Source organism: Hemibagrus wyckioides, linkage group LG13 (assembly GCF_019097595.1).
Source record: "Hemibagrus wyckioides isolate EC202008001 linkage group LG13, SWU_Hwy_1.0, whole genome shotgun sequence".
Classification (NCBI taxonomy): domain Eukaryota; kingdom Metazoa; phylum Chordata; class Actinopteri; order Siluriformes; family Bagridae; genus Hemibagrus; species Hemibagrus wyckioides.
The window spans coordinates 22,173,238-22,186,496 of NC_080722.1; the positions used below are offsets into that span (position 1 = coordinate 22,173,238).

Sequence of the window (13,259 nt, forward strand, 5' to 3'; positions counted from 1 at the left end):
AGTGTTGTTTAACAAAGAAATGTGTCACATCATAATGTTTTTTGTTAAGAGAGATTTATTTAACAGCAGAGTCTCTGGTTTTTACATGTTAACACTTTCTCTTTTCCTGGTAAAATACTGTATTTTTTTTTTGAGAGAGAGAGTGAGAGACAGACAGAGAGAGAGAGAGAGAGAGAGAGAGAGAGAGAGAGAGAGAGAGACTGGTGAGCTTACGTCTGTTGATCGTTGCAGTAATGTAAATGATAACAGGAATTAACTGATGGGTATTTCACTCCAGGAAGTCTGGTTTTATAAAAAAATACTGTATTGTCTGAAATTAATCTAGTCATGGGGTCACAGTCCAGTGAATTCTGTGCCGGTCCCAAGCCCGGATAAATAGAGAGGGTTGCGTCAGGAAGGGCATCCAGCGTAAAACATTGCCAAATTGAAACATGTGAATCATCAGTACTCTAAATTTCATACCGGATCGGTCGAGGCCCGGGTTAACAACGACCACCATCGGCGCCATTGACCTACAGGGCGCTGGTGGAAATTGGGCTACTGTTGGTCGAAGATGTAGAGGAGGGAGGAGAGTGTGTAGACAGAGAGAGAAGAGGAAAGGTAAGAGTGTAGGACTGAGAATAGGATCTCTGAATGTTGGTACTATGACAGGGAAATGTAGAGAGCTGGCTGATATGATGGAGAGAAGGAAGGTGGATATACTGTGTGTACAGGAGACCAGGTGGAAGGGTAGCAAGGCTCATAGTATAGGAGCAGGATTCATGCTGTTTTATAATGGTGTGGATAGTAAGAGAAATGGGGTAGGTGTGGTCCTGAAGGAGGAGTTTGTGAGGAATGTTCTGGAGGTGATGAGAGTGTCGGACAGGGTGATGAGTCTGAAGTTAGAGGTTGAAGGGGTGATGTTGAATGTTGTTAGTGGTTATGCCCCACAGTTAGGTTGTGAGTTAGAGGAGAAAGAGAGATTCTGGAGTGAATTAGATGAGGTGATGAGAGTGGTGATAGGAGCAGATTTTAATGGACATGTTGGTGAGGGGAACACAGGTGATGAGGAGGTGATGGGCAAGTTTGGAGTTAAGGAAAGGAACCTTGAAGGACAGATGGTGGTGGACTTTGCTAAGAGGATGGACATGGCTGTGGTTAACACTTATTTTCAGAAGAGGGAGGAGCACAGAGTGACTTACAAGAGTGGAGGTAGGAGCACACAGGTAGACTATGTCCTATGTAGAAGAGGCAATCTGAAAGAGATTAGTGACTGTAAAGTGGTAGTGGGAGAGAGTGTAGCCAGACAGCATAGGATGGTGGTGTGTAGGATGACTGATGGTCTGTAAGCAGAGGTCAAAGATAGAGATGGAGAAGAAAACCAAGTGGCGGAAGCTGAGAAAGGAGGAATGTTGTGAGGAATTTAGACAGAAGTTGAGGCAGGCTCTGGGTGGTCAGGTAGTGCTGCCAGATGACTGGGAAACTACAGCAGAAGTGATCAGGGAGACAGGAATAAAGGTGCTGGGTGTGTCATCTGGAAGGAGGAAGAAGATAAGGAGACTTGGTGGTGGAATGAGGAAGTTCAGGATAGTATTCAAAGGAAGAGGTTAGCCAAAAAGAAGTGGGACATGGACAGGACTGAAGAGAATAGACAGGAATACAAGGAGTTACAGCGCAGAGTGAAGAGGGAGGTGTCTAAGCAGAAGGCGTACGATGAGTTGTACACTAGGTTAGACACTAGAGAAGGAGAGAAGGACTTGTACAGGTTAGCTAGGCAGAGGGATCAAGATGGGAAGGATGTGCAGCAAGTTATTAAGGATAGAGATGGAAAGGTGCTCACAAGTTAGGAGAGTGTACAGAGGAGATGGAAGGAGTACTCTGATGAGCTGATGAATGAGGAAAATGAGAGGGAAAAAAGAGTAGAAGGGGTTAACTCTGTGGAACAGAAAGTAGATAAGTTTAGAAAGGATGAAGTCAGGAAGGCTTTGAAGAGGATGAAAAGTGGAAAGGCAGTTGGTCCTGACGACATCCTGGTGGAAGTCTGGAAGTGTCTAGGAGAGGCGGCAGTGGAATTTTTAACTAGTCTGTTTAACAGGGTTTTAGAGAGTGAGAAGATGCCTGAGGAATGGAGAAGAAGTGTATTAGTGCTGATTTTTAAGAATAAGGGTGACATGCAGAGTTGCAGCAACTATAGGGGGATAAAGTTGATGAGCCATACAATGAAGCTATGGGAAAGAGTAGTGGAAGCTAGGTTAAGGAAGGTAGTGGAAATTTGTGAGCAGCAGTATGGCTTCATGCCCAGAAAGAGCACAACAGATGCAATTTTTGCCCTGAGAATGTTGATGGAGAAGTATAGGGATGGTCAGAGAGAGTTGCATTGTGTGTTTGTAGACTTGGAGAAAGCGTATGACAGGGTGCCAAGAGAAGAGCTGTGGTACTGTATGAGGAAGTCAGGAGTAGCAGAGAAGTATGTCAGAGTGGTACAGGACATGTACAAGAGGAGCAGGACAGTGGTGAGGTGTGCTGTAGGTCAGACAGAGGAGTTCAGAGTGGAGGTGGGACTGCATCAGGGATCGGCTCTGAGCCCCTTCCTGTTTGCTATGGTGATGGACCAGTTGTCAGAGGAGGTCAGGCAGGAGTCTCCTTGGACAATGATGTTTGCAGATGACATTGTGATCTGTAGTGAGAGCAGGGAGCAGGTGGAGGAAAACCTGGAGAGGCGGAGGTTTGCACTGGAGAGAAGAGGAATGAAACTCAGTCGTAGTAAGACTGAGTACATGTGTGTGAATGACAGGGAGGGAAGTGGAACAGTAAGATTACAGGGTGAAGAGGTGAAGAAGGTACAGGAGTTTAAGTACTTGGGGTCAACAGTCCAGAGTAATGGAGAGTGTGGGAAAGAGGTAAAGAAGCGAGTGCAGGCAGGTTGGAATGGGTGGAGAAAGGTGTCTGGAGTTCTGTGTGATAGAAAAATTTCAGTGAGAATCAAGGGGAAGGTGTACAAGACAGTGGTGAGACCGGCCATGCTGTATGGTTTAGAGACAGTATCATTGAGACAGAGACAGGAGTCAGAGCTGGAGGTAGCAGAGCTGAAGATGTTGAGGTTCTCTTTGGGAGTGACACGGTTGGACAGGATTAGGAAGGAGTACATCAGAGGGACAGCTCATGTTGGACGTTTGGGGGACAAAGTTACGGAGGCCAGATTAAGATGGTTCGGACATGTCCAGAGGAGGGAGAGTGAGTATATTGGTAGGAGATTGTTGGACATGGAGCTGGCCAAGGCCAAAGAGGAGGTATATGGATGTAATAAATGAGGATATGAAGCTAGTGGGTGTAAGTGTTGAGGATGCAGAAGATAGGGATAGGTGGAGAGAGATGATTCGCTGTGGCGACCCCTGAAGGGAAAAGCCGAAAGACGAAGAAGAAGACTGTATTGTCTGAAATTGAAAAACGTCTGGGTGTTATCGAAGGCACTGGCCACCCCAAGTGTATTTAAATTACCTCGGTGAATTATTTTGGAATAATCTGGCAACCCGCCCCGGTTTAGAGGCAGCTGTATCCCGTTGAACGCGACCAGCATGAGGCGGTGTCCCAAATAGCCGTCTACTCCTCAAACATGTGCACTATCCCTTTGAAATAATCATGGCTTCTGCACCCTAAGTAGTTCACTACATATTTAAGACGGAGCTCTTTAGGATTCGGCCGTGGTCTGTTGACTTTAGCTGGAGATGGTTTTAGCTCGCAGTAAATGAGCAAAAGGTGCAATAGGCGCAAATTTTTATTGGAAAAATACGACATGTTTAGAGATATATAATACCAAAATAAGGACAGAAAGAAGAAAATGTTTGTCGTGAGAAGCTAAAATAATTCTCAACTATTTTTATCCAGCTAGCTTCGAGGTTAACTCGATATCACTTTAGCCAAATAAAGCTAGCTAGTTTAGCTTGTAACAATAACTGACCTCGAAAACCAACAGCTCGAGGAGGTACTTGTGCACCGTGTTCTGTGATATATATGAAGAGATTAATGTAGAATATTAACGTTTCACTGTGCTTTAATAAACAGCGCACTCAGGAAAGTAAAACATTTAGACGAGGTCCGGTCCGATTCAGTCTCTGATACCGTGACGTCATCGGCGGTACCGTGTGATACCGGGAATTACTGTTATCGCTGAGTGAATTAAGCTTCAGTCATGTCGAAGGTGGAGCGTCTGAATGCACGGGTCAGTAAGCTGCTGGCGGCAGCGGTGCAGGAGGTGCTGGAGGCCGTGAGGGAGACGGTGTCCGAGTATCAGGAGAAAACGGCTCGCACACAGAGGGAGAACGAGAGACTGAGGCGAAAGTTACAAGAGCTGCAGGAGCTCACGTCCAACAGACACGCCGGTGAGAATCAGTGACGGGGAAATTAATGACACGTATTAGCAAGCAATGTGGTGTAACTGTCGCCGTGTTTTACAGGTGCAGAGGAAGCCGTTAGCCGTAACGCTGCGAAACAGAACGAATCAGATTCTTTAATAACCGGACGAGACAATGTCACTCAGAAGGACGGTGAGTTCAAGCTGGAGACAGGAAATGACAAAGGTCAAGCAAACGCAAGTCCTGTGGTTTCCCATGTCATGCAAGCGTCTCAGTCTTTCTTTGAAGATCCAGAGCCAAACGTCCAGACCACTGCATCGCAATTCAGCATACGAGCCAAGGTCTCAGTGTCGGACTATGTTTCCCATAATGCAACACCGCCTGAACAAACAAGGACCGTATCAGCAGACTTCACCCAGAGTGTGATCAAAACCGAAGCGGAAAGTGAGGAGTATCGCGATTACGCTTTAATTTACCAAACAGACCAGATGGCTGCACAGAGCACGTCCTGTGCCGTCGTCCCATTTGCGCTCAACGGCTCTTTACAGAGACTCATGACTGAAGACATGGAGCAGATCGGCGCCGTTCTAGATGGCACAGAGGCAAGAGGTGACGAGTTGTTAAACGGTTTATCATACCGGAGGAGTGGGTGTGGCTTCCGAATGCGGCGGGTGGAGAAACGCTTCTGCTGCGCGCTCTGCGGCCGCACCTTCAGCCACGCCGGAGACTTTAAGAAGCACAAGCGCGTGCACACCGGTGAGAAGCCGTACCTGTGTACGCTGTGTGGGAAACGCTTCAGCCAGTCAGGGTACCTGAAGATCCATCAGCGGTACCACACAGGAGAGAAACCGTACACCTGCGGCACGTGTGGAAAACGCTTCAGCCACTCAAGCAATTACAAAAAACACCAGCAGACTCACATCGCTCAGAGTCTGGGTGCTAATTTACTTTAAGAGGTGTGTCTGTTTGGGTGTTTGGAGCCGGATAACATATCTGACTGAACGTAACACACGATGCAAGACTTGAATGTAGTCACGGTGTAAGATCTGATCCCAAGTGGGGTTTTTTTCTGAATGGTTTTCTGACAGCTTTCCTAACTGACCCTCTCTTCTCCAGATTATAACCACGTGATACATGCTGACAGTTTTGTTGTATGAATATATCTATACACACAATGATGTATTATGATTTTGTAATAAATTTTTCCTTTTGTTTTCACAGCTATCTTGTGTGTAAATTGTGAATTGATAATAAACCAGTTGTGTTGAGGAGATCAGATCCCTGCACTCATCAGCAGGTCCATACTCTCACAGTCAATACCTGACAGACTATCCTGACTGCTTTTAAATGAAGTAAACACTAAAGTGATGAAGCATAACTTAAGCATACTCCTTAACTCTTGAGTTATGTTGCAGGTCAAACTGAACCATTTTAAATTTAAAAAAATATAAAATATATATAGTTAAATGTATTTTTAATGAAACTACTTCTGCTTGGCTTAATTAGTGAAATCAACATATAACATGAAAATGTTTCATTTCACATACATTCACCCCCCCCCCATGTTTATATTATATAGCTGCTGTTTGGGTCAGTTTGACCTGCCAGTCAAAGTGGAAGCTAAAAGGGGTCAAAAGTAACACATACTATTTGTTTCTTTGCAACTGTGAAAAACTTGCCAAAAGTTTTGGGACATCTGCACATGTCCCATCCTTTGCAGCTATAACAGCTTCAACTCTTCTGGGAAGGCTTTCCACAAGGTTTAGGAGTGCGTTTATGGGAATATTTGACCATTCCTCTAGAAGCGCATTTAAGGGCATCCGGCATAAAACTTGTGCCAAGTTGTGTGGACCAGTTGGTCTGCTGTGGCGACCCCATACACATAGGGAGTCAAAAGATCAACAACAACAACCTCTAGAAGTGCATTTGTGAGGTCAGGCACTGATGTTGGATGAGAAAGTATGGCTCGCAGTCTCTGCTTTAATTCATCCCAAAGGTGTTCTGTCGGGTTCAGGTCAGGACTCTATACAGGTCAGTCAAGTTCCTCCACACCAAACTGGCTCATCCATGTCTTTATGGACCTTGCTTTGTGCACTGGTGTGCAGTCATGTTGGAACAGGAAGGGGTCATCAACAAACTATTTCCTCAAAGTTGGGAGCATTAAGAGTTCCTTTCACTGGAACTAAGGGGCCAAGCCCAACCCCTTAAAAACAACACCTGAATTCAGTGATTTGGAGGGGTGTCCAAAAACTTTTGGCAATATAGTGTATTTCACCCCAATGTATTCATATTCCTCCAACCAAGACGTTCATGTCAAAAAATGGTGAAATACAGTGGTCTTCATCTCCAAATATGCATCACTCAAAACTGTCTGCAGAAAACATAATAAAGAAAGTCCCAGGGCCCACTAGGATGGAGTGAGTCATGTGACAGTCAGCTTTTGAGCTGGTCATGTACAACTCAATACGGAAAATCATTCTCAAAATGACTAATCTAGAAGGAAGCTGTGTTTTGCGGGAGAAGTGGAAGGAGCTGGATGTAATGCATTTTACTATAAGTAATTGAACGCCTCACCATTTTTCTCAGTGGAAAGAACCTCCCTTTCTTCATGTGTTCAATACTTTTTCCCTGTATTATTACACATAACTTAATTTATGGACATCTGTGAGAAAAATGATGACGTGTTCAATACTTATTTTACCCGCTGTACATGCATATTTGGGGTCCTCATCCTGGCTGGGGTCCTATACATCGAAGGATTAATTAACAACCAGTCTGTGGGATGCAGAGACAGGCAGGGCTATATTTCATGCCTCTGGAGACGTTTCCTATTTTATCAACATCACCCCATAAAAAGAAAAATGTTTCAAAATGTAAAATAATCTCAATTGTATTTTATATGTAGGTCTTTCAAATGTACATTAAAAAACTTTTAACATGTATTTTTTAATGAAAAACAAGTGAATTATCCTCATTGAGCCATGATCTGTGAGACGTAAAGAACACCACTGCACTAAATTTTGATTGAAATGGTTAGTAATGGAGTTAATGAGATATAAATGAGATTTTTTGATTTCTGAATCTTTCAGATAGTTAAACATTGCTGTTCCTGAGAAACGAACATAACAGGAGGCTTAACACATGGAAGTTGAGTATTTTCCTACAATTGAACATCCCAGTGTGTTTTATTCCTCTTAAAGGAATAAAATTCCTCTTAAAGGAATAAAATATATAAATAATGTTTCCACAGACAAAGACTATGAACATGTTGTGCTTGCACACTGTATTCAACATGACATTTCATTCATCCATTCATCCTTAGTCACTGCCTGGTCAGGATTGCTGTATTTTAGACTTGGGTACAAGTTTGTTTGTGTCCTCTGAATACAGTGAATACTGAATACCCATCCTATAGAGACTACTAGACAGTGGAAAGTCTTCTTCTTTGTTGAAGTGGTATGTGGTGGAGAATGCACAGTGCACTAGTATGGATGTTGTCTTGCCAGGGGATCGGAAATTCATCACAGTCTTTCTGAGTCACATTATGGGATTTCTAAGTATGGGTTGTGCACTAAAGTTTCTTATGAGCCCATACAGTATGCCAAAATAAAATGGTTCTCTCTGAAGTTTGCATTTTTTGCTAACAATTTCTTTGGTGGGAATACCACATGGCTTGAAGATAAGCTCATTTTCAATGCACCAGTGAACCTATTTTAGTAAAGCATTAAAATTCCTTATCTTTTAATAGATAGAATTTTACTGAAAATATTTACTTTTCACATGATACAAACTACACTGACCTAATAGTTCCTCATAAGCCCTTGGTTGCTGTTGTACAAAGGACATAATTTACATTTTTTTATTTACTGTCCAGTGTCACCCAGATGAGGATGAGGTTCCCTTCTGAGCCTCGTTCCACTCAAGGTTTCTTCATTATGTAATCTCAGGGAGCTTTTCCTTGCCACTGTCACATCAGGCTTGCTCATTAGGGATAAAATAGGGATAAAATAGTAACTTAACTTTAAACTTTATAATTTTTTTCTCTCTGTTTCTATTATTCTGTAAAGCTACTTTGAGACAATGTCCAATGTTAAGTGCTATACAAAAAAAATCGAATTGAATTGAAAATTGAATAAGTCCTAAAGAATATAACCAGCACTCTGAGGCACAAGTTTTTAAAATATCCAACGGCTCCTCAAATGGTTTCTGCTATGCGACTTAAGAGAAAGAAACTCTTCAAATTTCCAATATCGGCAGTGCACAGAGCTGTAGAACTCGTGTCTGGTCTTGAGACGGTTTCTGTACGGACTTGGACTTGTTTCAATTTTTGTCTCACTAAAACAGTCTCAGTCTTGACTGCGACTAAGTAAAAAATAATATTTTCCATTCATAAAGTTTGAGGAGGAATACTCCTCTCTTCTAGAAAACAGCATAATCACTGGCGCAATGAACAACCAACCATTTGAAGTAAAGTCATGGTTTTGGAAGGAGCTTGATGTTTTTGGTCTCAATCTTGACTTTATCTCACTATTGACTTGTTCTCTACTCTCTGAAGACCTCAGCCATGACTTTATCTCGACTAGCCCTGGACTTGGACTTATCTTGGACATCACCACAGCAGTTTGAATAGAAATGTAGAAACTATTAGCAAGAACTGTCCCAAACTCATATATATATATATATATATATATATATATATATATATATATATATATATAGATAGATAGATAGATAGATAGATAGATAGATAGATGTTTTTTTTTATAAAGATGTATTCTAAAAATCAGGCTGAGATTTAAAGCACACTGCCCACACACAAACCTTGATACCTATTTCAATACTTTTAAATTGTTCCTGAAACATAATGAAATCTAAATAATAGTTACAAGTATGAAATAATATGACTAATTCAATCATTGTTTTTATCTCCTCTTTTATTTTTTCATTAATTAATACCAAGTGCACGGATGTGGAACTCTAGCAGCGCCAGAAGCCACCTTGCGGTGATTAGTAGAACTTTCCTCATCCGGGCTCCTCGCAAGAGTTTCGTTTTGGAACGTACTACTTTGACCAAACGTAGGGGGTCCGACCATTATTTACGGTTTAAAATGAAAGATATTACGTTTAATAATATGAAATAAGAACACACTCATATTTCTAATTAAAACAAGCAGTAACGTTAGAAAACTCATTTCCACTTTGTGATCTTTTTACATGATTCTCTGTCTGGTTCCACGTTTACGGAGTGCGCCTGTCTGTTATAATGGTAGGCTCCGGAGCCCATGCTCCTTCCTTTCTCTCTAAGATCTGCAGCCATGAGGTAAGAGGCTGTGTCCCGCTCCCGTTAAAAATGCCTACAAATATGATTAAAACGTCACACAACCTCAGAAATTGTTGTAAAATATGGGTAGTAAACTTGCAATGTACAGAATTTGGCACTAATTGGTTAATAATTTTGACCTAAAAGTGTTTTAAACGCGAAAAAATGGCTCGCACACGCAGGCCTCAAGTTGTATCGTGGCTCGCGCTGCACCCCAACTAACGGCGTTTTATTCCCGTCACGTGAAGCTGTTTTCTGGGGCATATTTATGTTGACGTTTTGGCTCGAAAAGAGTATCGGTGAGAGGTTTAACATTTACCTGGAGTTGTTAAATATGTAGTAAATCTTGGAACAGCGTCGACTTTCTAATGTTGACGTTTTATTTCTTCAACTCGCCGTGCTAGCTTCTGTTAGCTAGTTAGCTAGCAAGCCTGACTCTTAGCCGGTTTAGTTGCGCGTGGGGAAAGTTTTACATGCACTAAACTCCTTGGTTAGAAAATAAAGATTCACTTAAGAGTTAATTCTGTGTTACTATAGGCTCTGTTCCGTTGATATAATCCTCTACATCAGAATTATCATTTATATAGCATCACGTTTTTCTGTTCATGTGGTGTGTTCTTAATAAATACTTCTAGTGTCATAGATCTTTATGTATTATTATAAATACTCCAACAGCCTGGATGTTCCTCAGCATGATGTGAGGTAGCAAAGCATTTAGGTGTGTTAAGCTGTAGGACAGATGACACATGTAGGGGACATGTTTGTCTTCATCCCAGATTATAAATTCACAGGTGAACCCCAAGGCTTCACCATTCAGATCCATCAGTTTTTAAGAAAAGATCTGTTCTGATATTTAGAGCAGATAAATGTTTGGCATTAGATTAACACATTGCTTGGTGTGTGTTTCAGCATGCTCAGGCTCCAGAAGCGCTTGGCCTCCAGCGTCTTGCGCTGTGGCAAAAAGAAGGTCTGGCTTGATCCCAACGAAACCAATGAGATCGCCAATGCCAACTCTCGTAAGTTCTGCACTAATTGTATTGTGGCAGTTTAATCATGTCAGTGCTTCATGAGAGGTTTTGCTTTTTTCTTTTTAATATTAATTTTATATATTTGTGTTACAGGTCAGGCAATCAGGAAACTGGTGAAAGATGGTCTCATCATCAAGAAGCCCGTCACGGTGCACTCTCGCGCCCGCTGCCGCAAAAACACGCTGGCTCGCCGCAAGGGTCGCCACATGGGCATCGGTATGTACAATATGGACTTGAGAACAGTGATGCTGATACCATACTGAATTTAATATCATTCCATGTGAAAATGGGACACCACTGTTGGTTTCATCACGTCTCTCTGTCTTTCTCCAGGTAAGAGGAAGGGTACAGCGAATGCTCGTATGCCTGAGAAGCTTTGCTGGATGCGCCGTATGCGAATCCTTCGCCGCCTGCTCCGTCGCTACAGGGAGTCCAAGAAGATCGACAGGCACATGTACGGCCTAGTATCTGACATACAGACGTAAAGTCGCTGTTGGTAGGCGTTTAGGCTATGATGTGTGCTAGGCTAGTGTACGTTAGTCCCAGAGCTTTATTTAGGTTATAGTTTATAGCTTTATTGTAGCTTTCAGGCTGAAGGTTGCGCGCTCACATGGATGAAGTCTGTTGAGAAAATCATACTGTGCACACTAGTTGTGGATGACAAATCAGCGTTGTGGTACTATTTTGAGATAAATGTACCACAGTATTTGTGACGTTGCTTTAAATGAGAAAAAAAGCTGAGTTGGGGAGAGAGAAATTTGAGTTAGTTTTAAAACTACAACTAATGTATTAGTAATTGTTGTACTTAAGAGTGTCAAAATATTACATTACCTACAGTGCTTCAAAACGGTGTAGTCTAACAGAATTTGATATTTCTATTATATAGTTTTATACTCGGTCCTTTGTTGCATGTCTCGACATCATCTAGGTCTGTTTGCAGTGCAGAGGTGATTTTTAGATTCGGTGCTCTTTGCCGACACTCCCCTGTGTGATGGTTCACTTTCAGCCTTCAAGGAACACGTCTGCTGTGATGAATATTAATTGGCATATTAATTCATTTAGATAATTCAACGTTGGTAAGCAGCTTGGAGGAAGAAAGCCCAACACGTCATACACGTTGCTGAATCTGCTCTGAGGGGATCTTGAGCTTGTTGAATGAAGTGGCATATGCAATGTGCATTAAACACCATGTAGCCTCTGAAGCCTGTGGTAGTGTTAATACTATGTAAATGTCTTGTGTGCAGGTACCACAGCCTGTACCTGAGGGCCAAAGGTAACGTGTTCAAGAACAAGCGCATCCTCATGGAGCACATCCACAAGCTGAAGGCTGACAGAGCCCGCAAGAAGCTTCTCTCGTAAGTCTCACCACACGACCCCACTATACACATGTTGAACTACAACATGTCTCATGTCTTGCATGGCCTACAAGAACTTTGAAGAGGGGAGGAAAAAAAAAAACTAATATTGAAATGACATGAACTGCACTACTAAATATTTTTCATTTTATATTCAGTATTGCTAACATTGAGCTAGTGAACTGATTGACAGATTCAGGGGATTTATAGAATTTCAGTATGTTCTTGATTGAGCACTTTCCACCATTACAAACCCTAATGGAGTCCAGCTTGTATATGAATAAGCTGTGTATTAACAGAAAAGCAGTCCTGTGCCTTCCTGTGTTAGCAGAGTTAGCAGCTTGATGGTTTAAAAAAATCTGTGCTAATGTGTGGTTATTTCTGTGCATTGTAAACAGATTTGTTGTGTGTTCTTACTGTTCAGAAATCAAAGCTGTTCATTAGTCAATCAAAATATGGTTAAAAACCACCTTTGTACGCAGGGAATTTGACATGTCTGACCATTACATCCAGGATTATTCTTTTTGTGGCAACTTGCCATTCTAGTGACTATACTGAACATGTCTGAGCATGTTTAGTTTCCTTCATTTCAGCATATAAACAACCTGTTAATGATTTCCAGACAGCTTCAGTGTTCTGAAGCCTTTCGGCACAAATCCAGAACATGATTTGAGTTATTCTAAAATTGCACTTTGTCCATGGAAGGTAAAATACTGTTTCGGAATTGTATTTGGTCGACCATTAACACTTCTCTCCATCTTGTGCAGTGACCAGGCCGAAGCTCGTCGCTCAAAGACCCGCGAGGCACGCAAACGCCGTGAAGAGCGACTCCAGGCCAAGAAGGAAGAGATCATCAAGAACCTGTCGAAGGAGGAGGAGGGCAAGAAATAAACCTCCATACATTGTTTATTCTAATAAACCACCCAGAAAAGTGAAACACTTCTCCCTGAGTCTTTTCTTTATTTATACTGAATCTGAACCTAGTCCTACTCAGACTTTAACACCAAGCAGTGTTTGGAAGAAAAACATGGCTGCGTCTCAAATTGTGTACTGGAAGTGCACTAGCTACTGAAGTGATCGTTCTAGGGGCTTATCAAAAAGGCATGTGGCACATTTTCTCCCTTTCACTTCCATTTTTACAGAATAATTAAATGTGACCTTGTACAATGTTGAATTCGGTGGCAGTTGTGCAGTCATTCTTGTACTTTTATAGAAATATAAAACC

At 42.0% G+C, this 13,259-nt stretch overlaps 2 protein-coding genes across 2 annotated transcripts; both read left to right on the forward strand.

The window, feature by feature from the left end:
• Positions 1-3,677: 3,677 nt before the first annotated feature.
• Positions 3,678-5,587, forward strand: LOC131363237 (zinc finger protein 32-like). Its single transcript, XM_058405565.1, has 2 exons — positions 3,678-4,358; positions 4,434-5,587. The coding sequence occupies exons 1-2, from the start codon at positions 4,169-4,171 to the stop codon at positions 5,282-5,284; spliced, it is 1,041 nt and encodes a 346-aa protein (XP_058261548.1). The 5' UTR covers positions 3,678-4,168; the 3' UTR covers positions 5,285-5,587.
• Positions 5,588-9,602: 4,015 nt separating this feature from the next.
• LOC131364136 (large ribosomal subunit protein eL19) lies at positions 9,603-12,971 on the forward strand. Its single transcript, XM_058407231.1, has 6 exons — positions 9,603-9,651; positions 10,561-10,667; positions 10,773-10,895; positions 11,013-11,133; positions 11,924-12,034; positions 12,802-12,971. Exons 1-6 carry the CDS (start codon positions 9,614-9,616, stop codon positions 12,923-12,925), a joined length of 624 nt encoding a protein of 207 aa, XP_058263214.1. The 5' UTR covers positions 9,603-9,613; the 3' UTR covers positions 12,926-12,971.
• The last annotated feature ends 288 nt before the right edge of the window (positions 12,972-13,259 follow it).